Source organism: Trachinotus anak, unplaced genomic scaffold, assembly GCF_046630095.1.
Source record: "Trachinotus anak isolate AG129_WGS33_773 ecotype Australia unplaced genomic scaffold, CSIRO_AGI_Tana_v1 ptg000016l, whole genome shotgun sequence".
Taxonomy (NCBI): domain Eukaryota; kingdom Metazoa; phylum Chordata; class Actinopteri; order Carangiformes; family Carangidae; genus Trachinotus; species Trachinotus anak.
The window spans coordinates 5,583,982-5,606,049 of record NW_027273867.1 but is presented as its reverse complement, the minus strand read 5'-3'; the positions used below and the strand labels follow the sequence as shown (position 1 = coordinate 5,606,049).

The 22,068-nt window shown below is 40.3% G+C and overlaps 1 protein-coding gene across 2 annotated transcripts in view; it reads right to left on the bottom strand.

The window, feature by feature from the left end:
* Positions 1 to 22,068, bottom strand: part of col22a1 (collagen, type XXII, alpha 1) — a 61,266-nt gene that overhangs the window by 30,101 nt on the left and 9,097 nt on the right. Inside the window, exons 3-22 of one of the 2 annotated variants that reach the window (XM_071499294.1) lie at positions 21,448 to 22,014; positions 17,330 to 17,410; positions 11,354 to 11,465; positions 10,761 to 10,884; positions 10,062 to 10,337; positions 9,828 to 9,908; positions 8,976 to 9,092; positions 8,822 to 8,866; positions 8,654 to 8,716; positions 8,397 to 8,435; positions 6,254 to 6,307; positions 6,093 to 6,146; positions 5,948 to 6,001; positions 4,408 to 4,461; positions 4,278 to 4,322; positions 2,046 to 2,099; positions 1,872 to 1,925; positions 1,293 to 1,328; positions 464 to 493; positions 111 to 164 (exon numbers count right to left, since the gene is read on the bottom strand). In XM_071499294.1, coding sequence (XP_071355395.1) covers positions 111 to 164; positions 464 to 493; positions 1,293 to 1,328; positions 1,872 to 1,925; positions 2,046 to 2,099; positions 4,278 to 4,322; positions 4,408 to 4,461; positions 5,948 to 6,001; positions 6,093 to 6,146; positions 6,254 to 6,307; positions 8,397 to 8,435; positions 8,654 to 8,716; positions 8,822 to 8,866; positions 8,976 to 9,092; positions 9,828 to 9,908; positions 10,062 to 10,337; positions 10,761 to 10,884; positions 11,354 to 11,465; positions 17,330 to 17,410; positions 21,448 to 22,014 — 1,994 coding nt within the window. The remainder of the gene's footprint in view (positions 1 to 110; positions 165 to 463; positions 494 to 1,292; positions 1,329 to 1,871; positions 1,926 to 2,045; positions 2,100 to 4,277; positions 4,323 to 4,407; positions 4,462 to 5,947; positions 6,002 to 6,092; positions 6,147 to 6,253; positions 6,308 to 8,396; positions 8,436 to 8,653; positions 8,717 to 8,821; positions 8,867 to 8,975; positions 9,093 to 9,827; positions 9,909 to 10,061; positions 10,338 to 10,760; positions 10,885 to 11,353; positions 11,466 to 17,329; positions 17,411 to 21,447; positions 22,015 to 22,068) is intronic. The other variant, XM_071499295.1, reaches the window with a different exon arrangement.

Here is a 22,068-nt window from a genome sequence, read left to right as displayed (position 1 = left end):
CTCCGCACTACATCTGAACAGGTGACTTCTGCACAACAACAAAATATCAAAGGCTGAACAGCAGGAAAGAGGAAACATGTATGAAGGAAGCATTAACTCATGATGCTTACAGGAGGCCCTGGAGGACCTTCAGCCCCTGGAGGCCCAGGAGGTCCTGATTCTCCCTGAAACAGGTCCAACGCATGGGTATATTTAACACATATCACCATTTACACAAAGTGGACAGTTACAAATTACACTTATAATGAATTCTTTAAAATTTACAGTCTTACAAAGTAAATACACCAAAACAAAGTCATAGTAGAGTACTTTAATGATCACTGCACTAATAATCTGCTGCCTATTTCAATTCCTAATACACAGTAGGTAATTATACTTAATTAGTAGGTGGCCTTTAAATCTTGACTTAGTCCGTTGATGAGAAAAAAATGATCAAGCATTTTATGATTGAACAATTACTCACCTTTTCACCCCGTAATCCGTCTTTCTGAACCTGAAATTAACACAATGAGTAACTAATTACATTAAGTAAGACTAATGATTTTCATATTAGTATATTGTCAAATTCATAGTGCTAACCTGGTCTAATTACTGTGATGAAAAATGGCCATGGGCAAGACAATTGGTAACACTTATCTCCCAGTCAGACAAATGGTATTCTGTTTTCTAGCACATATGTCCTCAGAAAACCTCTCATGTGGACAAGATTTTAAAAGTAACCAAAGCTCTGTTACTGAAAACAATAAACATACTGTGAAAATGTGATCTAATGATTACTTTCATTACTAATCAACTATTTTCATCAATCGTTTAATCGATTTCACATTTGAAAATTTGTGGAATGAAAATGGCCATTCTGATTTCCCAGAGGAGATGTATTGATGCTGCTCCTTTGATGTGTCCAAAAAAAGAAATTCACTTTACATGTATGACACAGAAAAGCATCATTATCCTCATATTTTATAATCTGTAACTTTGAATTTTTGTAATTTTTACTTGAAAAATTGTTAAAATGATCAATGGATTATCAAAATACTTGACAATTCCTTTTCTGTCGATCCACTAATCAATTAATCAACCAGTTCATACAGCTTTAGTCCTTTATTCTTTCACAATGATAAAAATGTGTAACTGATTGTAGTTAAAATCCATGATATGAACTTTAATTACATGGATCTTCTTTGTTTGCATCTTAAAAATGCTTGTTTGTTTACTATCTCCTTCACGCTACAACGTTCTTTATCATTCATCTTGTTATTCTTATGTCCCTTTGCTCTGTTTTTGATACTCACCACATCCCCAGGTAATCCGGGAAGGCCTCTCTCCCCCTGTGACACAGTTCACACAACAAAGATGAAAAACCCTGTCATTAGAATCAAGAGACTTTCAGAGTAAAGTCCCTCAGGCAATATGGTAATGATACGGCAACGACCATAATTTATGAGATGACGCGTGTTAAAATGTGTACTTAATTGTAAGCCCAAAGGAAAGTGAAACTTGTGGGTGAAGTACCAAAGCATTTCTTTTGTGCGTATGTCGATATGCGTGAATCGTTGTGCATGCATATGGGTGTGGTGTAAGCATGTGTGCACGACTGGAAGAGTCATCAAAGTCGGTAATTACAGACAGACAAATGAACTCTGCATTTTATTTTCTCAGACAAATGAGTGGGCTGACTTTGATGGTGCACAGAGGAGAGTGAGGAATGTCTGGAGAGCACAGACAGCAGCCTGGGAAACTGATGATAACTCTTTAAAATGATTTATATCAGCGCAGCTCAATAACATTATGCTCAAGGCAATATCCTCTTTGAATTGTTTCTAATCAAGTGAGCAGGGTGTTTTGCATACAGCGCAGGAGGAGGGTTATACCTTGTCGCCTTTAATTCCACTGGGACCAGATGCACCAACCAGTCCTCTCAAACCCTAATCAATTTGAAACAAAAAGCTTCATTAATACAGAGGTGACTCACCTAATCTGCCTCAGCTGTTATTATCTGAGGTGTGTTAGTGAGTGCAGCAGCTTAACAGAGATTCACAACTCACTTCTTTCCCAGGAACTCCAGGTTTTCCAGGTAATCCATCCAGACCTGACTCGCCCTGAAATGGAAACAAGTGGGAAAGAAAACATGTCTGAAGTCTTTCTAACTGTAGAAGACATTAGGCAAGTTTCCATCCAAATGTAGCACAGATTTTATTTGAATTTCCTGAAAAATCATTTTGAGTCACATGCTTCTTTGAGTATTTATTCACTAGGATTGTTCCCATTGCAGTTTGTTGCATTTTGTTTTTTTATCAACACATCACTTCAAGTGTAATTTTTTTTTTTTTTTTTTTTTTTTTTTCCCAGTAGTTGAACTCATTTTTTATGCACAGTTTGAAAAGCCACATAAACAGAGAGATGTCAGTGCACTTCATATGAGGTTTACATAATAATCAAGACTATACTATATACTCCAGGTACCCAGTGTGTGGCAAGTCTCATTTAGGAATAAAACAGTCTGCTCCCAGGGTATTATGTAGGCCAATAGTAGGTTACATTTCTACTTTGCTTGGAACAAATAAAAGTTTTCTATAGTTAGTATATGCAGGGATAGCTAGCATGGCAGAACAGTAAAAGAAAAAAAAAGAAACACAAACATCCACCAAATCCAAAGAAAAACAGAAAAAGACCTGTCAGTAGTGTATATTTAGCATGTCCTGTCGTAGCTATCATGGCTATATATATGAACATAAATGTTATCAACAAAAAATCCAAAGAGGAAGAATCTGTAGTAGGGAAATCTTTTTTTAATCTGTGTCTCCTGGGACCAAAAGTGGAGACAAATTAAAATGAAAACAAGACCAGAAGTCTCAACTCATCTGTTAGGCTGTACTTGCTATAGTGTTGTATGAGTTAAAATCTAGCATTCTATGTTTAGAGTAGTAGCATGCTAACATTGCTAACTGGCACAATGCTGGGAATGTCATTAGTTTTTTATGGTTTTGGTCATAAACCAAAGTATTGGACAAATTAAAAAATTGACCTGATGATGGTGCTAGATGAAAAATCAGGGGAATCACAGTGATTACAGTTTTTGGTCAGGGCACCGTGGATATCTGTATTAAAATTTCATGCCAGTCCATCAAGTTGAGATATGGTGGATAGACAGACCAACAGTACCCTATAACTGCCAACATGGCCAATAAAGATATTCAAGATTTATTTAAGTTTAACCCAAAACACACATCCCTGACTTTTCCGTCAGCAGACGTTGCCCTGATTTGAATCCCTGGTGCCTCCTTTAAACCACCTAGCTTATTCCCTTTATCACTTCACTGAGAAAAATACTTTTCCAGTTTTCACCTACAGGAAATTGCTTAGTGACTGACTGGCTGGCTGACAGACAGCTCCAAACCTGGCATCAGCATGTTTGAATGGAGCTATAGTGTACCTAGAGCCTGCTGCACATCCTCATGCCATATGGCAAAGTAATCAGTGTACTGATTTCATGTTGACTGCTTTATTCAAACTGCTTATTAATGTGGCTTCAATTTAAATTCAAGTTGACATCTAAGTATGATAAAAAAAAAGTTATTCTTACAACTGTTCCTTACATCTCCCTGCTGTGATTACCAAATCTGTTACTTGTAGCATCAATGAAATCATGATTACAGAAACATCTTGACTTCAATAGGAAGTCATTGTTGATCCTGTGAGATAACCTATCACTGGTTTATTAGCAGTCTGAACAGCATACTAACATCACTGTGATGGCAAAAGGAGGAAAGTGTTAGCAGCTCTGAGAAAACTTCAGACATCAACAATCCACCAGGCCTGAATGAGGTGCATTATAGCCAAACACCCCCACAGAACCCGACAGGAAGTGTGGAGAGTGAATCAAGGAAGCCACATCTGTTTGTACAATTACGCCCCTCACTTTTCAGTTCCTCTGAGAAGAATGGTCTCTCTCTCTCTCTCTGTCAGACATTAACCCTGTCGTCAGGATTTGCAGTATGAACTCTACCCTATACAGGTTCAACATTACTGTTCAAACCCCAAGACATGATGGGAGAACATGGACAGGAAAGGTAAATCCCTCTCATCCCTCAGCAACTACTATTCTGATCTGAACCCCGACTGTAGGCTATGTGTTGCAGTGGAGGTGTGTGTCCAACATCCTCACAGTTGTAGCAGGCAGTAAGAAACTAAGACTACACTGTACTGTGTGAATATGAAGCATGGAGATCTGTTTACATTCAACCGTTTAAAGAAAATACTGTTACAGTATGACTTACCCTGGGTCCTGGAGCTCCTCTTTCACCTTTTATACCTGAGTCACCCTACAACAAAACACAGAAACATAATGACATAATTTCAAAAATGAATATTATCATTTATGATTTGGTGCATTCAGATTATACTCACAGTGACACCTTTTGGTCCGGGCCCGCCAGGAATTCCTGCGTCCCCTTGAATTCCCTGTTTAATATAAATTGAAGACCATTATATGAGTGGAAGTTATTGACTTGAGAGTCCACCAAAAGTGTTACTGTTGCTGACTCAGCAATACACTATAGGCCAACTGGGGGCTGCTGAGTCAGAGGTGAATCAATGTAAGACATTTAACAGACCAACTAAGAAACCTGAAACCCCAAAAAAGAAACTGCAGCTGTCAGTGAGGAGACGCCCCCATGGGAGAACCTTGGACTTTGACCTCCAACTAAACTTTCATTCTTTTTCATGCAGAGAAATGTGTCTTCTGATATTCATTTGCAAGTTATTTTTCTTTTTTTTTTTTTTTTTTTTTACCGCCGCTCTGTTTCTATAGGTTTTCTTCGAGAAAGTTTTCCCATCACAGTACACCCCAGTGTTCTTTGCTCTCTCTTACTGCAGTTGCCTGAGAATAGCTCTTGGTCTGACTTAAAGAAACATATTTCCAATCACAGTGGAAGCTCAAAAGTCATTGTTCCTGGGAAATGTTGGTTTCCTTTGTTGCTCTAACTCAGATTTTTTTCACCAACGACATTTTGACTTGTCACAGCAGGAAAAGCACAGGTGTGAATAATAAAATTAATAATAGCTGAATTTCATTTGGCTCAGTGTTATGGCTTACTGGGACACTTGAATAGAGCAAAGCCATTCTTAATGTAATTGGTAGTCTGTGCTTTTCCTGGGCCAATTATACAACAATATGAAGTAGGTCAGAGTAAGACTACCATCCTGAAAAGCTGCAAAATATGATTTTTTAAAACTATTTGGTAGCAGAAAAACCTTCACAATAAGCCTTGTAAAGTTGTTACAGCTAACAAACTAGCAAGAACTTGATATTATACATTTTAGTTGCACAGCTACCAAACAATGGTCAAATAACTGTCAAAATTATGCAAAGGGCTGCTATCTGAGTGCCCGCCTCCTTACATGCTTACATATCAGTTCGTTTATCCATTTTGTGTTAATTTCACATCAAGACTTTATGCCACAGATGGGCTCTATTTTCAAATTGATTTTCATATGCATCTACAGTCTCTGCCCTTGGCCATGAGAAGAGCATTTCCCTGATTTAGTATTCACTGCGTTATATCAAAAGTGGGCGATCACTCCCTCCAGTCCTGGGTCGAGCAGCCTGTCACAGTCCATTGGCCAAACCCCAGCCAGCCAGCCAGCCAGCCAGCACTTCTCCCTCCTCCCCCACCTGGCTCTTTCACCAGCTGCTGCTTCATCCAAGGGAAAGTCAACCAAACTGCCCCCCCTCTTTTCACAGGAAATCAATAACAAGCTGAGAGGTAATTGCCCAGAAAAACTTATGTATGCCCACTTAACAGAACAAGTCCATCTCTGAGATCATTGCCAAAACCAGAATGACTAAATATATTCTTTTCTTTCTTTTTTCCCTTGTATCAAAATAATATTACAACGCTTTAATGCTTTTGCACTGGTTAAAAATTGGAAGGCCACATTCACGCACCCTTGGTCCAGCTGGACCCGGCAGCCCTGGATCACCAGCCACTCCTCCTTCACCCTATTTGCAAAAAAAATATACAGATGAAAACATACCCATCTGGACAGTCCAAATGCTTCAGACTGTAATACCAAAATAGTGTATTTCTTACTTGGTCTCCTTTGTCTCCAGGTAAGCCATCAATACCTGGTATACCACCAATTCCCTGTCAAAAGATTGGAAATGCATAATTAATACCAATATGTGAACTTGTAAGATTTTACGATATAACAAAACAAATCCTCCACATGTCCAGGTTCTTGAGTGTCACACCTTCTCTCCTTTTTGTCCAGGAGCACCTGTCAACCCTATGCTGCCACTATCACCCTGTGAACAAAAGGCAAGTATTAACTTTGACTGTTCCACACACACATGCATGACGGCCGGTCATACAGGTGACAAAGACGTGCGGTCAGATAATCAACCTGGTAGCATCACAGAACATGGTTTAGTACATGGTGGTTGGAGGATTAATGTGGAACAAAGTAAAAATGTTAGAGGTGAAATAATGGATTTAAACAATGGAAGATAACATACATTTAGACAAAAGACAGAAGATACAATTTAACACAAAACGGAAAGAGTTAAGTTGAAGTACCACACAAACAAACACATAGAAACTTTTGAGTAAAGGCTTGGGAGCCAAACTATGCTAACAAATGTCAAAAGCTTTACCAAGACCCACTTTGGTCTGGTCTCACATCCAACCAAAGACTCAAAGAACAATGGTTTTCGATGGTCTCCACAGTTTTGCATTTCTGGTTTGTACACTGATGTCATATTCTGTTCCAAGGAATCCCTTGGAATTCGAACGCTGGACTCAGTGAAAAGTAATGGCTGTTAAATTACACAGTACCAAGAGCTCTTGCCCACCACAAGACTTCCCTCTGCTTCATAAACCACTTTACAAGTCACAGAAGGTTGCCCTTTAATTATTTTAGGAGCTTATATCATTTTAACGCACGTCATTTCTTTCAACGCAGAGATTAGGAGAAAGGCCCCCACTCTGCTGTGTCCTATAACGAAAAAGACATCATCTATAACAACACTGCTATTCGGGGAATTGCCTGTTCTAGTTCGTTACAGATGCAATTAGAAGCAATCAAAGCAGGATGAATTCACTTTCACCCCATACAACTCGATGACCGACATAGCCATTTTTAACCACAGCTTGAAGTATAGGCTTACGTCATGTGTTTGCATCAGGTTTAGGAAAATTTACAACAAATTGCAGCCTTCTCTGGGAGAAAGAGAAGACAGATGCTCATGCAGAAAGTAAGAAACAGCAAAGCAACAGGGATGCTCTGCATTAAGGTTTGATTTAATGCAGTTTTATCAAACCAGCCAGGTTTCCAGAAAGCAAGAACTACAAAATGAAAATTAATTTATCATGAAATGAGTTCTGCTGTCTGTCAGACTGCATTACCTGGAATACGTTTTACTGTTTTTTTGACTGAGAAATGGGTTATTGATGTACACTTTTATGATTCAAAATCGTTTACAGCCGCATCCTCCAAACTATGACAGCCAAAGTACAACATAAGTGAGAAGACTTATCGTGTCTTCCAGACCTCTTGTGACCATTTTAAGTGTCCCTCTCAGGACAGCTTGAATGATGCATGCTGAGGATTTTGTCTCAAGGAATAAATTACACTCTGAGACTCCCAGCTGGCACTGCCAGGCAGCAGAGACACTGTGATTTGAGCAGACTGGGTGGGCGCCTGCGTAGGCCTGCCCTCTGTATATCTACACGTCCTCTGTGGTAATCTGTCCTGTATTTCTGACAATAACAGTTGTAGCATTTTGCTAGCCACTCCCTGGCAGAAAAGAGGAGAAATTTGTACCAAGATAATAAGAATATATATATGTATACATATATATATAGCCCCCATAAACACAAATGTCTGAGTGACTGAGTGATGAAGTTACAGCATTGGTTGACCAATTGGTTGGGGTTTCCCTTCTGACTGTTGCTCTTTCAAAATAATTTGGCCCAAACAGTTTCTATTATGTCATCAGTGGCCATTTACAGGCAATGTTGCCAACTTAGCTTTTTTCAAAAAAATTTCTGAACTTCTTGGAAAATCCTTTGCGACTTTCCATAGAAGAGAATCACCAATATTGACACGAATAGCTTGAAGTGACTGCTGATTAACATGAAGCCTTAACGGGCCACGTTTCAATGATTATTTCATACTTGTTCCACTGTCTGACAACAGAAAGAGAAAAAGGGGTAAATGAGAACAGTTTTGATGGGATTTTGGCTGAATTCAAATACTACATACAGTCACTGAGTGAAATATTACAGTGTTTTGTCCAAGAGACATGCATACATGCATATGAAATATGCACAGAGACAAACATGTAATCAAGCTTATGATGCCCATGCAGCATCAGGATGCATATTTTTACTTACCTTCTCACCTCTGTCACCTTTGACAGAGATTACTCTGCCCTGCAAATAATTAATCAATAAGGATTAATTATTATCGAGGCGGGAGGAAAAGCAGAATAGCTGGAAGGCATGCAGTCTGAAATGACTAGAGTGTATCTGACAAGATGTCTACCAATGATCACAGCACTAAACATGGAACTGAAATTCAATCAATTAGTTATTAGCTTTTTAACTATTATCTCTACACACGTAAATGTTCACAGTTTAAGTTTTCATACAGTTTCTCCTTTTGCTCCTTTGATGCCAGGCGGTCCAACGGCACCCATAGGGCCAGTGTCACCCTGAAAACGTAGGTATGTTTATACAATAAAAAAGCAGGACAAACAACTCTGCAACATTTTGAAACTGCAATCTTTTGTCACACACAAACAAGGCAGTGGTATGACCTTTTCACCCTTGGGACCTGCAACACCAGGTGCACCGATCTCTCCCTGTGAGAAATAGAAACACAGACGTCTGACGAAAAGCCAAGAAAGGATTCCCACTCATCTGTGGAGGTAGTAGACAGGGGTAACGTCTGGAGAAATCAGGGAGCTGTACCTTCTCTCCTGCAGAGCAGGAGCAGTTGACTTGAGGGCCTCTTTGTTGCTCCACAACAGTAGGTGTCGGAGTGGAGATCGCTAGTGGGGGAGCCTCTGTCACCACTTTCTTAGGGCACTGCAAAGATGAAATTTGAGCCAACAGTGATCATCAAACCAAAAAATGACTGATAGTGTGAGTGAGGTGGTGATCTGATATTAATTTAACACAATACATGTCTTTCAGGTGATGTCACACATATGTGACCATACTGGAAGTCAATGGTGTGTACAAGGAACTTGTTAAGGGAATAGTCATAATTATATAGTTATTCATTAGGGAAAGAAAGTTTGGTGCTAGAGCCAGAAAACAGTTAGCTTAGCATAAAAACTGAAAATATGGTGAACAGCTAACCTGGCTCCAAATATCAAAAATACAGCTGTTAACACTTGAAGGCTAACTAATTACATGTTGCTGCTTAGCACATCTACTTCACTGCCTTAGCACTTATAACACTAGCACTACAGTAGTAGACTGTACAAGTGGCTAGTAGCAGTATTCTGTTGTTTTACTAAGTTAGCTTGTTAGCATGTTATCTACAATAGGTAAGAAAGCCAAAAACAGTCCATGTTAATCTGTGTGTTTTCAAGCAATTGTGCTTTGAATTAGAGGCTATTTTACAGCATAAGGAGAGTTCACTGAGTGAATGTAACCTGCAAGTAGAAACAAATCTACTATACCCTCTTTTGAAATCTACATCATTACTATACATTACTATATTTGTAGATAAACAAATCTTTGATGCTTTAAAGCTGCTAAAATACCTGGTTTCACAAGGTTACAGACAGCAGGTCAACAACCGATAATACTCACAGGTCCATTGGGTAGATCACAGCAGGTTTCCAGCTCTGCATGTTTGGAATCACAGTAAATCATCATCCTTTGGAGGTCAAACTGCACAGAGACAGACAAATGATGAACACATCAATCTCAAGAAAACAACACAATACAGAATCTCCAGAGCGGGCTATAAAGGGAGACAATGCACCACTACCTCCCATAATGCTTCATTTAACTGCATTAGTATAACACATGCAGGTGACTCACATCAATTGGCACGCTGTCATACAGCCTCTTCCCAATCACTGTCTTCCCCTGGATATCAATGTCCTCCCTGTCTTCAATTGGAAGGGTCTGGATGTGTTTGCAGTCCAGATACAGAGACACAGCCTTGGCCTCCACGCTGAGGGCGATCTTGTGCCAGTTGCGGTCAAACAGGTTGTCAACTTCAGGGTTCTTGAACACAGCTCTGACAGCATCTTTTGTCAGCCCGACAGCGTTGTATTCCACCGCCTTGTTCTCACCGTCCAGACGGATGGACACCTGACAAATCAGAGGCAGGGTAATGTTAACCACAGGAGCTGGACAATGCATGCAGTCAAGTTCAAGTCCAGAGATCGCTGAGCTCAGACAATTTAAACATGGTTTTCTTTGGAGGTAAATCTTTGCTGGTTAATTTAAGATTTGGGGGACATAAAATTTGTAGGAAAAAGTTAGTCCTGCTCTAGTTTGAATAACTGCAGTATTATTTATAGTATAGTGCAATTTAAAAATTTGGATCAGGAATCTGGATTTTATTTCTATCTGGTTTGACAGGCATAAATACATTACTTCCATGTTTTAAACATTATATTTTAAGGAGAATCTGAATAGTCAGTGTACTGAGCACATTTGTTGTTCTTATAATTGGTCAAATCCAGACACATAAAAGTCACATTTATTACTATTTATATTTGGCCTACCCACCTGTGGGATTCCATATTTGTCAAAAACCTGCCAGAGGTACCAATCTTCACGCCTTGAGGTTTTCCTGAATTTGAATGTCGTCACAAAGGCATATTCATCCGGCAACCCTTGAGGAAACACGTCTCTGTGAAAGAAAAGCACAACATTATTGCTAGTATAAACTGTGGTTCATTTCATTCTACATGGAGTTGCAGTGATGCTGTAACAGTTTATATATTAATGTAGAGACCCAAAATCAAACACAGCGTCTATGTTTCACCTAATAACCACTGTGTTTATACCGTTTCCTTTCCTTAGCTTCCTTAAAATCACCAGTGTCATTACTTATCTAAAATCTAAATTTATTTCCATTCTAATAATTTTCAGCAATATTTTTTTCATTTTTGGTACATATACCTGAATAAAGCTATCTTTGCATCAGAGCACAAACTAAATGACACACAGAACTCATTGGTCCAGTTATTTGTAAACTGTATTCAGTGGGAATTTGCATGTGACAGGGTGCAAACACAATCCACAGGAGGTGGTGCTGTCAAACATATGTACCGATAATGTGTGGTGTATTGTTTGCAGTGTACCTGGATGTCACTTACTCTGTTTGCTGTACAATGGGCATGGTGCCAAGGCGAACATAAGAACTTTGGCCCTCATCAACTCTGCTTCCCAGAATATCTCTCACATTGAAGTAGTCCATCAGGTCGAACCCTGCAGCGGCACAGTAAAATAGCCTAGTTGGACTCGAGACAGTCTCACATGCACATAAATAAGCACACCAGGCTCTTGCGTCGTGAGCTTGACTTATGGTTTTGTCAGTTTCTAGGGGTATACTGAGGTTTAATTGGGTCTGTCCCACCACACCCTGCAGCCACTGTGTTTGTGGCTTTTTGGAGAGAGATTCAAGTCGCAATATCACTGAATAACTGGAAAATAGAGCCGTTTGACGGCCATTCAGCATCTGTTAGATTTGCTGCCAGAGGAAAAAACTAGTTGCCATTGCTCGTGAGGTCCTCGTGTGAGTATGAGGGTGTGTGCACGTGTGTGTACATTGCCCTGCAGTGTGTGATTTGAAGTGGGTGACCACAGGCCATATTTAGGTGGTTCAGAAAGGACACTCCCTTGTACAACAAACATGTGCTGTAGCTATGGCAATGCCAGCAGGATGAGAGCTTGTGCGGCACTAATGCTGCCAGTTTGTCCAGCAGATCTCACTGAAGGCTGGTGGTTATGTTGTGTGGATTGAGGTCTTCTGAAAGCTGACTGTGTCATTAGTGAGTCAACAAGATGAGGACAGCCTCAACATATTCCTGCAAAGGCCTCAGTAATGCAGCAAAGTCTATGAGATGTAAGGTTTCCGGTGGGAATATTAAAACCACTGCACGGATCTTTAAAAGAGGAAACCAGAACATTCAGGTGGTAACGTGAAAGTCTGGCAAAAGCTTAGTGGATGTCATTAGAAATAGCCTGGAAACAGGTGGTGAGACACACGGGCTGCTCTTGAGTAAAAAATAACATTATAAACAAGTGTGGTCATGACAGACTGAATAACTGAGGGGATCAGAGGTCTTCATCTGTCAGTAAAGGCCACAAAGTGTGCAGATGCACTGCGAGGGATTACAGATTACTGTGTGCTAATGAGACTTTTTAAACTCACACTGTGACTTGTTTATACACGAGGAAGAACTTTTCTCATTGACTTTCATTCATTTGGGATGCCATTTATCCACTTTTACCTGTGACAGTTACCTCTAGCGCTCAGGAGATGGTGCTGTCTCTTCTGTGACTTAAACACAGAGCGTTCAGTTTGTCAGTTCTTCTCAATTTTTTGTTGTTTGTGTGATGCACACAAGGCAATCGCCGACCAGACTGTTCTCATCTATGGTTCCCTGATGGTGGAACAAGCTACTGAATGCCATCAGAGCGGGGCATCCCTCTCTATCCTCGAAGAATCTCTTGAAGTCTCATCTCCTCTGAGAGCACCTCCTCACCCTAACACGCCTAACCAGCACTTCCAGTGCACTGCTTTACTTGATCTCCTTGAACTTATTGAGTAGATGTACTTACACCAAGGTCTCCTACTGCACTGCAGCTTTAGTGATGTACCTTACTTGTAAGCTGGTTTAAATAAGGTTTTAAGATAAAAGTTTTGTTCAACACAGTTTATTTGCTTAATCTTGATAAAAAAAAACTTCAGTCAGCTTCACACACAAAGTGACTTTAGATGAAGCACATTTTGTTCTACTAGGACAGAGAATTAGAGATTAATGCTGAACTTTGTCTATTGAGCTTTGTCATGTTATTTCATGTTATTAGCATAGTTTTTCTAAAACTGCACTATGCTTGCTTTGTGCAAAGACCTTAGAGACTATAGTCCCAATCAGGATAACTTGCAAATCTGTTGGAGCTCTATTCTCTGATGTTAGATGTGAAGTCTATAAGAACACAGCACCTCAAGCTAATTGGATGAAAAAGGTCAAAGTATGTGTTTTACTTTTCAATCAAAACAACAGTCTAACATTAACACAATGATCAGTGAAAACAATTTAACGAGTGAAAAAGTCGACTAAGGTCATCCAGTGCTTCAGCCCTATCTTTTGAGCACTGGTGATGCTACACAGAAGTCATGTTCCGCTGGTTGTCAGTCTGGCTGATGGGGCGCTCGAGGAAGCTGTGAGTTTTGCCGGCCTTTGATTGTCTCTGTCGCCGTGCTTGCATTGTGCACATTTGCTCACTGCGCCGTTTCAGTGGCTGCACGAGGGCCATCTGAGCACAGAGCTGTAATTTGGACTGGCAGCGGATAGTGTATAATCAACCGAAAAAGTTATTTTGGAAAGCCAAAAACGACCAATGGGGTGATCTGCGGGAAAAGCCAGATGAGTTCACTGACTGGGGGAGGCAAACACGTACACACGGCGTTCTTTTAATCAGAGCAGATGGCAACATTTGTGCGTTAGATAGTGAGCGCAGAGCCACAGAGACTCCGCAGCCTCTTGTGTGTGCTCGCTAGCCCGAGGGGTCAGACTAGACAGCCCATGATAAATACAAGTCTGACTCAAACCACAGCTCTCTTGGCTGTCAAAACATAATCAGTAGCAAATAGTCTTGACATTTCTCACTGAGAATTACGCTCCCTCTCTGCACCAGCACGGAGCACATTTGTTGTGTAATTATAAGCGGGAGCCTTCAGGAGCTGCTGGTGTAGTGACGATAAGTACTGTTTATCTAGAGCATCGCTGTATGTAGAGAAAATCTTTATGTGTTCAGCCACAAACTGAAGCAAGTTTGACAATGTACATCTTGAAGCTAGGCCACAGTTACAGAGTTAATGCCATCTGGAAAACCCCGAACATCTTTGTCATGTCACGGAGCTTCAGACTTCAGACTGCTGTTTGATAACACTTTGCCCCAAGTGGGGCCCAGCACAGGTTCGGGCTCTGACAGTAGATCTGACTATGACTTAACTGTCTGGGTTATAGGTAGAGAAAATCAATAGTCATCCTTCTCTCACTGTGCCAACATCTAAAGTAGAAAGAAAACTAAATTCCCTCCTTGGACCACACTGTGGGAACCATTACGATGTAGAGGTCCATTTCTAAATGAGTAACCTTACATCACGACAGTAACTAAAGATTTAAAATGATTATAGTGACCAGCAGCTCTTAGGGAACACCATTTCATTTGTGGTGCTGGTGGCCAAATGTAAAAGAAATATAAATCAGTGTAGAGCACAGTATATTTATGGTGTATTCCACAATAACCTAGCTATTGGCTGTAAAAAAAAAAAAAAAAAAAAAAAAAAAGAATTCTCATATAATTTTCTAGTGGAACAAGACTTGGATAGAAAGACAAACAAAACACAACCCATAGAGTTTATTCCAGTCAGAGTGCTTACAGCATCCAACAAAGTGGTACATCTGCTTAAGAAAACATCAGTAGGTCTCAGTGATTTATCTAAACTTTGTTCTAATTCCTATGTGGTTTAGAAGTGAAGTGAAATCACGTATTTAGCACTTGCCCAGTGGCAAGTTTGTGCTAATGTGTCTCGACAGTGGGAAGTGATGCTGTCGTCTCTAATCAGAAGCAGACACTCCTCTGCTCTCTACTGCCAAATCATTGCTGATTGGCTGTTTTTTTACTTTGACAAAAACTCTTGTAGAAACATCCGTCCATCCGTTAGCTATACTGCTTATCCTTTAAGGGTCGCTGACATTGGGTGGGTCGCCAGTCTGTCACAGGGCTGACATATAGAGACAAACAACCATTCACAATCACATTCAAACCTGTGGGAAAAGAAGACTCAGTCAGTTAACCTACGCTGCAAGTCTTTGGCTGTGGGAGGAAACCAGAGTACCTGACAGAACCTCATGCAAGCAACCCAGAACCTTCTGGCTGTGAGGAAACAGTGCTAACCACTGAACCACTGTGCCGCCTTGTAGAAACAACTTTAGAGAACGGAGTGTATCAGTTTGTGATATCAAATTTAAAATGTTCTCTATAAAAGCAGGGACCAAGACTAACTTAGTTTCAGTGGTCAAAAGTAACTAAGAACATTTATTCAAGTTCTGTACTTAAATATAGTTTTGATATAGGCTGTTTGTATTTTGAGTATTTCTACTAAATTTAATTTAAATTAATATGTCATCCATCTCTGATATGATGATGCTTTCCTCACATATACAATGAGAGCAGTGTGGTTTTAAACAATATATTTTATTCACTTGCCAAATAAAATTTTCTCTTTGTTTTTTTATTTTATTTTATTTTCAAATAGATAAATATGCATTTTATATTTAACTGTGTTGTTATTATACAGTCGTCGTTGCCTTATGGCAAAGAGGACTGGTGTCTGAGTCATTTGCCAGCTGGGGTCTTTCTGTGTGGAGTTTGCATGTTATGTCTGCATGGGTTTCCTCCAGCTGCTCGGGTTTCCTGCCTCAGTCCAAAGACAGGCAGGTTAGATGAAGGGGAAACTGCATTTGTTTGTCCACATGTTGCCTATGTCATAGACTGACAACCTGCCCAGCGTTCATGTGGTAAGCTTCTTGCCCGCAAATGCCAGCAAATGCCAGCAGCTTTTTTTTTTTTTTTTTTTACAAAACTGTAAAAAAAAATTGGTATACATAAAAAATGTATATATATATATATATATATATATATATATATCAGCATCTGCATGGCAAAATTTGGTCTGAAGAAAGTTACATCCATTGACCCCTTGTTCAAACACTGGCAGACGTCAAACATGCCAGCCAACTGTGTGTAGAGTCAACATTTCAAAAACACAGCTTCCAGCACTCTGACAGCTTCTCTCTCCATGAAGTTCAACACATCAGGAGCCCAAACAGTCATCTGTTTTCTCTCTTAGTGTGATGGATGTGGGTGGGAGACACAGACAGGAACTCAGATCCCCCAAAAGACACTCTTGTAACAACATCCGACCTTTCTGGATAAACGCTACTCAGGACTTCTGAGAAAACTTTAAAACAGCAGCTTGGAATGTATGAAATAAAAGCATGAAACGATGGAGAGCTAATGATACGCTTCACATGGTAAAAGACTAGTTTAGTCCCTGAACTTGAAAATAACAGCTGCATTTAGAGAGTTTGACATTTTGAGAAATATACTCATTTGCTTTCTTGCTCAGAGTTACAGTAGATGAGTCAATATGAAGCTATCACCAGGAGCCAGTTAGCTTAATGTAACACAAACACAGAGGAGAAACAGCTAACTTTCTATATCCAAAGGTAATAAACCTGTAGAACCACAACTTGTTTCACATCAGTTATTGTCAAGGGTATATTCTTGGTGGTAGGAGGATTTTGTTTCCTTTGGCGAGATCCAGGCTATCTGCTATCCCCCTGCAGACTTTATGCTAAGCTAAGCTAACTGGCTGTTGGTAGTAGCGTCATAGTACCTTATAAACATTACAGTGCCGCTAATATTCTCAAATAACTTGGAAAGAAAGCAAATTCCCAAAATGTCTAACTTTTCCTTTAGCTATAAATCATACATACTATATATTGTGTTAATCATTTTTAAATGCATGTTGCTACAACTTCGACAAATAAAATAAATAAATAAATTCGCTTAATACTCAGTTTGATGGATTACCTGACTCAAACCTGTTTGTTGTCATATCAAATGGAAAAGGATGACAGTCAATGTCAAATTCTAAAGCACAGCAATTAGGTTTCCAAAATGTTTTCCTGTGATGTAAAGTGGGTAAAATGGGTCAATTCAAATTTGACAGCATTTTGTTTTTGCAACTATTTTCATGCTGGCAGCGTAAAACAAGACAGAAACTGAATGTGTCAGAAAACAGCTCTTTTCAAATCATGAATAAAACCAATTCAGTTTCCAATTGGATGAAAATGGAGGAAAATTGCAGGTGAAAACTGTCTAAATTTGTGCATATAAGCAAGTAAAAAAATCTAATTTTTTTTTCTCTTCATGTGACACAGCTGAATTTGGGAGTGTAGGAAATGCTTTGCAAAATAAAGAGTTGACTTTGTGGTTGTCAAGTATCGCCAGCGCTGCATGTTGCCGTTAGGAAAGCAGCAGTTTGCACATACCTGGAACCTCTTCAAGACCATAACTGGTGCTGCCGGGCTTAAAGCGATCAGGTTGAACCTTCATGTTTGGACACAGGACATCTGAGGAGAAAGGACAATAGTTCAGTGTGGCAATGCTGTAAGTCAAAATGTGAAGCTCTGATAGGAACAAAAAGGAGAGAAACTGTTGAAACTCTTGTTTGTAACCTCATATTTTCCTGCTGGAAATTTAATCGTGTTGTTGTTTCACTCCAAAATGCAGTCATTGTGAAACCTTATAAGGGGTCAAGTGTAAAAGGTGTGAAGTGTTGGATTGTTTTAAGAAGTGGTGATCTCATTGAAACACAGTCTCTGGACTGATATGTGATCTGAAGCGCACCCGCCCAGACAGGCTGCCCTCTATCTCTCCTGTCTGATGTCTGGGGAGTGAAGTGAGTGAGTGAGGGGTGGGGTGGCTGTGCTAGTGCAGGGGGCACATCCACAAGCCCATGAGCAGTAACAGTTTTATATTACCACTCACGCATATTTCAGTGATGGTGATGACAGTGAGAAAGGCAACACCATCAGGCTGAGTTTTTATTGGCAGGAGGGGTGTTTTCTATTTGCGTCGAGATGCCAGCTTCACTTCTGAAGAATGCAGATATGTATCCTGTTCGGTTTAATATGTGTAAACATTGGGTTAGACATGTGATTGACATCCATTCAACCATGGAGGTGGTGAATTTTGTTTATGGCTCTCACTGAAATGTAAAAACGAATGTTCCAGCAGTGATACACAGGACTTCCTATGGAAACTGTTCATAGTGGGTCCGTGGATTTTCTGGAGTAACAGAGATGCTGTCTCTGGAAAGACACATGAATTTATAGACTGTCTACCGGTATAGGTCAAAGGCTGGAAATATTGGTCAGTCAGTGAATCTACTAATTTGGTCCAGACTGAAATATCTCAACAACCACTGGGTGACTTGCTGTATAATTTGGCACAGAGACATTCATGTCATGTCAGGATGAATTAGGCTATAATAACTTTCATGGTCCCTTAACTTTTCATCTAGTGCCACTGTGACGTCAATTTTTAATTTGTACTTCAGATGTACTTCATGTTTAGTGCTAATTGGCATGTACAGTATTCGTATGCTGACATGCTGCAGTAGGCTAGTGAACATGGTAAAGGTCAGCATGCTAACATGATCACTGTGAGCATGTTAGCATGCTGACATTGAGCTCAAAGCAGCACTTTGTTCATGTACAGCCTCACAGAGGCAAACTTGGGTGTAGACTTGCTAACTTAGTAGTATATACTTACTTTTAGAGAGTGAGACATTTTAAACAGTCCTTTTAAACATCAGTATGTTAGCATTGTAATTTTCAGCATGTTAGCATGCTGGCAGTAGCATTTAGCTCAAATTACTGCTGTGTCTACTGTAAGTGCAGCCTTGCGTAGCTGTAGACTTGTCTTATTTTAAAGTAATGTTTCAATATTGTGAGCACCATGCATAAAACTCCCAACCTTAAAACCAAAGGAAACCCAAGACAATCTGAATGGCAAGGTACAGACAGAACATCAGTTCATGTTTGTTTTTACATTTAAGTGAACTGACCTTTTACAAGTGCACTAGGCAAGATCTTAGTGTGAGAATACACTCCACTTTAAATAGCAGGGCTGCAGCAGAGAATAATGTCCCATCGATGCCACTAACTAATGCTGCTGATTGGTTTATTTGTTCAATGACTGAATGTCTTCTCAACAGTGTTTAAAAATCACTCTGATCTGCTTCACCTTACAACCAACAGGATGAATATTAATAAAACTTTCTCACCCATCTTACATGGCAAGATTCATTTTCATACTGTGGATCAGGCAACAACAGTCAATCAGGATCCTGTCTTCAGATTGTAATCAATCTGAGGAGGAACTTCTAATTATACCTATTATTAGCCCAACAATGTGTCTGTGCCCTGACTGTCAGTCCTAAATATTATCTGTAGCCCGAAATATCACAGCGAGAGACTCCAGCTTCCTTAATAGATCAAGTAGCTGCCAAACATCAACTATTAAACCCTGCAATTTTCTTTAAATCACAGCTATAAAAATCATCACGTCAGAGAGGCTTTTAACCTTTGTGGCATTCATTATGAGGACAGCTCTGTTGACATGGCTTGTTTTTCTGTTTCATGCATAGCCCAGAGCATGCCTAATGGGAAAATCCAAGCAGCTAATTTAACTGTCAGCATATGCATACTTTTTAGTCATTCCAAGAGTGTTATCTCAGTTTCACATGGTTTATTTTTAATTTCAGCTGTATACTTCGCCCTTGTTTGTGTCTGACTTCTTGTTTGTTTAGCAGTGAAATTCAGGAAGTCTTTTTACTTCTGTCTTAAAGTCTTTTTTAAGTGATACTGGAAGATCTCAGATGGGATACTCGGTTTATATTGTTTTTTAAACCAGCACGTCCACCAAAAATTACCATTCTGTGAATGAATGGAAGTGCGTCACCCTTTTTTTAAAGACGGTGTTGTTGCACAGCTCTGAGACTTAGCATGCTAGATAGCCAAGCTACTCCCTCCACTTGTGGGCCTGAAACTATAATTTAGGCATCCGGCTGTGAGTTAAAATGGAAGCAATGTAAAACCTGTATTTGGAAATGAATGTCTCAGACAGGTTCATAGCATCAGCAGAAGCCTAAACTACCACCATACTTTTTTTTTGCCGCCGGAGATTCATACATTTTTAATTTTTATTATTACCCATGTCACCTCTCATCATTATGACTATTGAATCTTTTAAACACACTCCAGGTGTTAGACAAGGGCTTTGATGATTGAGTTCTGTGTCACTGGGGTTATGTAAGGTCAAGTGTTGTGAGCTGGTATTCTTAAGCGAGGCCACACGCGCGTTAATGAATCAGTGCAGTGCAGAATAAACAGTGATCTTTTTTAAACCTATAGATTAAAAGGTGAAAACATTCAGCATGGACACTGGAGTGGCTCCACTGGACCCACTTGAAACATTAGATCTATAATTTTCTGGGTGAAAATAACTTGCATCGCTCAGTGAGCCAGTTGTGCTGACCGCTGATATACTTAGAGACTCACTCGTGGTGATTTCAGAGATTACAAAAGAAAATAGTGGAACTTTCGTTCAGTGTAAATATAGCCTTTGGTTAGTTCTACAAACTGTACGGCATGTTTCGCAATATGTAACCTACATTATTGGTTGGCAGTTTGAAAAGCTGCGGAGTCAAAGAGCAAGGTCAAAGGTCAGTGGCTATAAAATGGATCTCTGTGCTGCCCTTGCACCAACATCACTCTGCAAGATGATATGGCCTTAAAAAAGAATGAAGGTGTTTTAGAGTCTTTCTCCAGAGGAATCTCTGCTTTTGCCATATCCTGACAATTTAGAGCCAAATTAAAGTGAGAGTTTGTCGATGCTCATCTGTGCACTAAAACATGTAATCATGTCATATCCGTTTTTGTATTTGCTGTTTGCGGCTAAGACTTATGGCATCCTTTTCTTTCCTGTCTGGCTAATTTTAGGCAGGAATTTCAAGCGTTGGAGTGCAAAGCATCCATCTTCTCCATGAAAACACTCACACGCAGATACTTCTTCCACTTCTTCACACAGCTACTGGACAACATAAAGCTGTTGCTTCACTTTTGAGCCTATTTTTGCTAATTCATCCAGCTATGTTAATTACTTTTTATGCCTGTGTGCCTGTGTTGAAGGACTTTCTCAGCACACTCTTGGAAGAACTATTTAGGTTAGATAGGCTTTCCAGTGCTAAACACCTCTGCACCAGAGCAGCAGTGAAAAAGGCAGCTGCACCACAGAAATGTCTTGGTTAGAAAACTGTCACTTACAAGCCAGTTTTTGCAACATCCCCCTCACACCCTTCATATTCACTCACATAGAGGCCATGACAGCACAGTGTACATGTGCAGCTCCTTGTGGTTAGGGTGGGGTTTTGTGGTTTGGGTCTTTTCCTCCGTATAGTGGTTAAAGGTTAAAATAAGAGTCTAATTTGATTAAGTGCACGTTCAGGGTGAGGCAGGCAGACTTCAAAGTGAGGCTTCAAAAAGAGGCCATGTGGCATTCAGTGTGAGTGATGTGTTGGCACCAAGCCTGATGGCTGACTTACTCTCACACAGCCTCCTCCTCAGCCGGCCCCTGATCTTGTCAATGGCATTAAAGTCCGTCACATGGAAGACGTGGGCATTCTTTGGCTCGGCTGCGATTTCCTCCAGCTCCTCCTTCAGTGCCTCCCCGATGCCCACGGCAAACATCCTGATGCCGGCTTTGGCAGCTGCCTTAGAGGGCTCCAGAACATAATCCTGGCTTCGGCCATCTGTGAGGAGGATGGCCACCCTCTGGATGCCTCTGGCTATGGGCCTCGCTCCGTTCCGCTCCGTGAAGATGTTGTTGGTGGTGTAGCTGATAGCATCCCCGGTCATTGTATTTCCCCCCAGGTAGCGTATGTTACGGGCAGCTCGCTTCACATCTTCCAGGGTCCTGTGTCTCCCCAGGTTGAACTCAGTGGTAGGTCTGTCACTGTAGCGAACTACAGCTACTCTCGTCTTGTCTGCGGCCACGTCGAAAGACTCCACCAGGTTGGCCACCCATTGTCTGATCTTCTCAAAGTTCTCTTTTCCAACACTGGATGAGGTATCCAGGATAAACGCCAAGTCATAGTGGACACTTTTACACCCTGGAGTAGGCAGATACAGGAGGATTTAATCACAACACTCATACAGTCAATAAA